General features: G+C 38.2%; 1 protein-coding gene across 1 annotated transcript; it reads left to right on the forward strand.

Annotated features, from left to right (window-relative positions):
- Positions 1-583: 583 nt before the first annotated feature.
- LOC131629260 (uncharacterized) lies at positions 584-1400 on the forward strand. The gene is made up of 3 exons (XM_058900064.1): positions 584-1082; positions 1173-1236; positions 1331-1400. The coding sequence occupies exons 1-3, from the start codon at positions 584-586 to the stop codon at positions 1398-1400; spliced, it is 633 nt and encodes a 210-aa protein (XP_058756047.1).
- Positions 1401-2055: the final 655 nt, after the last annotated feature.

The raw sequence follows: 2055 nt of genomic DNA on the forward strand, positions 1-2055 counted from the left end.
GACTAGGTGTATTGAAACTCATGTTATATTGCTAATGTATTATGCTATGACTTATGAACTTATTGTTGGATTCTTGTCATTTTGAGAGGCTTATAAGCCAAACCTTTGATTATGTCTTATGTTGGATTGAGACCATTAATCGATGTATGATCATGGTATGGGACATGTATCATTATGAATCACATGAGTATCATATATTTCCGCTGTGAATGCATATCCAAGTTAAATTGTGATTTTATATTGAGTGTTATTAAAATGACCAGGTGTAGTATGTTGTATAAATAAATGTTGTTAGTTTTTTTTTGGTTTTTAGTTCTTCTAAAAGCATCGATGTGACGCCCTTTTGAATTATATGCATGCTATTCTCTGATTATATGTTAAATATTTTGGGGTATAAAAAGGGGTGTTACATTAGTGGTATCAAAGCATGGTCGACCAGTTGGTCAATAGTCGTTAATGTTTTCTTATCTTATTGTATTTGATTTGTGTATCTGACACGATCGATACTGTTTGTCTGGTTGTTTTGTTGTCTAGGACGATGGTTGCAGGAAGGAATGATGATGCTATTGCTGAGGCATTGGCGATGTTGGCTGGTGCTATTGGTCAGATTCCTCCAGTGAATGCGGGTAACCGAAACGGGGATGATGATGAGTATCGTGCTTTAGGGAGATTCCAGAGGAACAATCCTCCTGTCTTTGAAGGTGAACATGAACCAGATAAAGCTCAAGCTTGGCTGAAGGCGATTGAGAAGATCTTCAGAGTTATGAACTGTAATGATGCTCAGAAAGTGCAGTTTGGTACTCATATGCTAGAAAAGGAAGCTGAAGATTGGTGGAACAATACTCTTCAGAGGTTTGAAGAAGATGGCATTGAGGTTACGTGGGATCTTTTCCGTGATGTCTTTTTAGAGAACTATTTTCCTGAAGATTGTTGTGGGAAGAAAGAGGTGGAGTTCCTTGAGTTAAAGCAAGGAAATGGTACTGTTGCTGTTTATGCCGCTAAATTTCAGGAACTTATCAAGTATTGTCCCCACTATAATATTGCTAATGCTGAGAGATCTAAATGTTTGAAGTTTGTGAATGGTTTGAGGCATGATATCAAGAAGGCTATTGGTTACCAACAGATTACCCGTTTTACTGAATTGGTTAACAAGAGTCGGATTTATGATGAAGATAGTAGAGAGAGTGCTTCTCTCTACAAGAGTTTGAAAGGAAAGAATCAGGATCATGGGAAACCGTATGATGGCAAGAGGAAACAAGCTGGTTTTGGCAAGAAGCCAAGTTGGGGAGGATCTTCTACTCCACTTAAGTGCTTCAAATGTGGTGTTAAGGGTCATAAAGCTGCTGAGTGCAAGAAAGAGGTTACTACTTGTTTCAAGTGCGGAAAGTATGGTCACATAGCTACTAATTGTAGAGGTGGTTCGAATGTAACTTGTTTCAACTGTGGAGAGAGAGAGGCCACGTTAGTACAAAATGTGACAAGCCAAAGAAGGAGCAAGCAAAAGGAAAAGTGTTCGCATTGTCTGGTGCGGGAGCCACTACTGATGAGAGGCTAATTCAAGGTACGTGCTTCATTAATGGTACACCTTTGATTGCTATTATTGATTCCGGTGCGACACATTCTTTTATTTCCTTGGATTGTGCTAGAAGATTGAATCTTGTATTATCCGATATGCGTAGAAGTATGGTTATTGATACACCTGCTATGGGTTCTGTTTCTACTTCTTATGTATGTCTGAATTGTCCATTGAGTATCTTTGGTAGGGATTTCGGGATCGATTTAGTTTGTCTTCCTTTAGAACAACTTGATGTGATTTTGGGCATGAATTGGTTGGAATTTAATCGTGTGTATATCAACTGTTTTGATAAGACGGTCCTCTTTCCTGAGAATTGTATTAAAGAAGATTTATTCTTATCCGCTATGCAAGTCGACAAATCAGTTCAAGATGGAGCTGAATTGTTTATGTTGTTAGCAACCTTAGATGTGCGCGAGAAGAGAACCATTGAGGAATTGCCTATAGTTTGTGAATTTGAGGAGGTATTTCCTGATGATATA

Source organism: Vicia villosa, unplaced genomic scaffold (assembly GCF_029867415.1).
Source record: "Vicia villosa cultivar HV-30 ecotype Madison, WI unplaced genomic scaffold, Vvil1.0 ctg.000540F_1_1, whole genome shotgun sequence".
NCBI lineage: Eukaryota > Viridiplantae > Streptophyta > Magnoliopsida > Fabales > Fabaceae > Vicia > Vicia villosa.

Bases quoted from the DNA above. Each gene is read 5' to 3' on its own strand.
- LOC131629260 (XM_058900064.1), top strand. From the start codon at position 584: ATGTTGGCTGGTGCTATTGGTCAGATTCCTCCAGTGAATGCGGGTAAC. The intron at 1,083-1,172 runs GTTTGAGGCATG...TTTATGATGAAG, and splicing joins ATGTTTGAAGTTTGTGAATG to ATAGTAGAGAGAGTGCTTCT. The intron at 1,237-1,330 runs GTATGATGGCAA...TGTGGTGTTAAG, and splicing joins AATCAGGATCATGGGAAACC to GGTCATAAAGCTGCTGAGTG.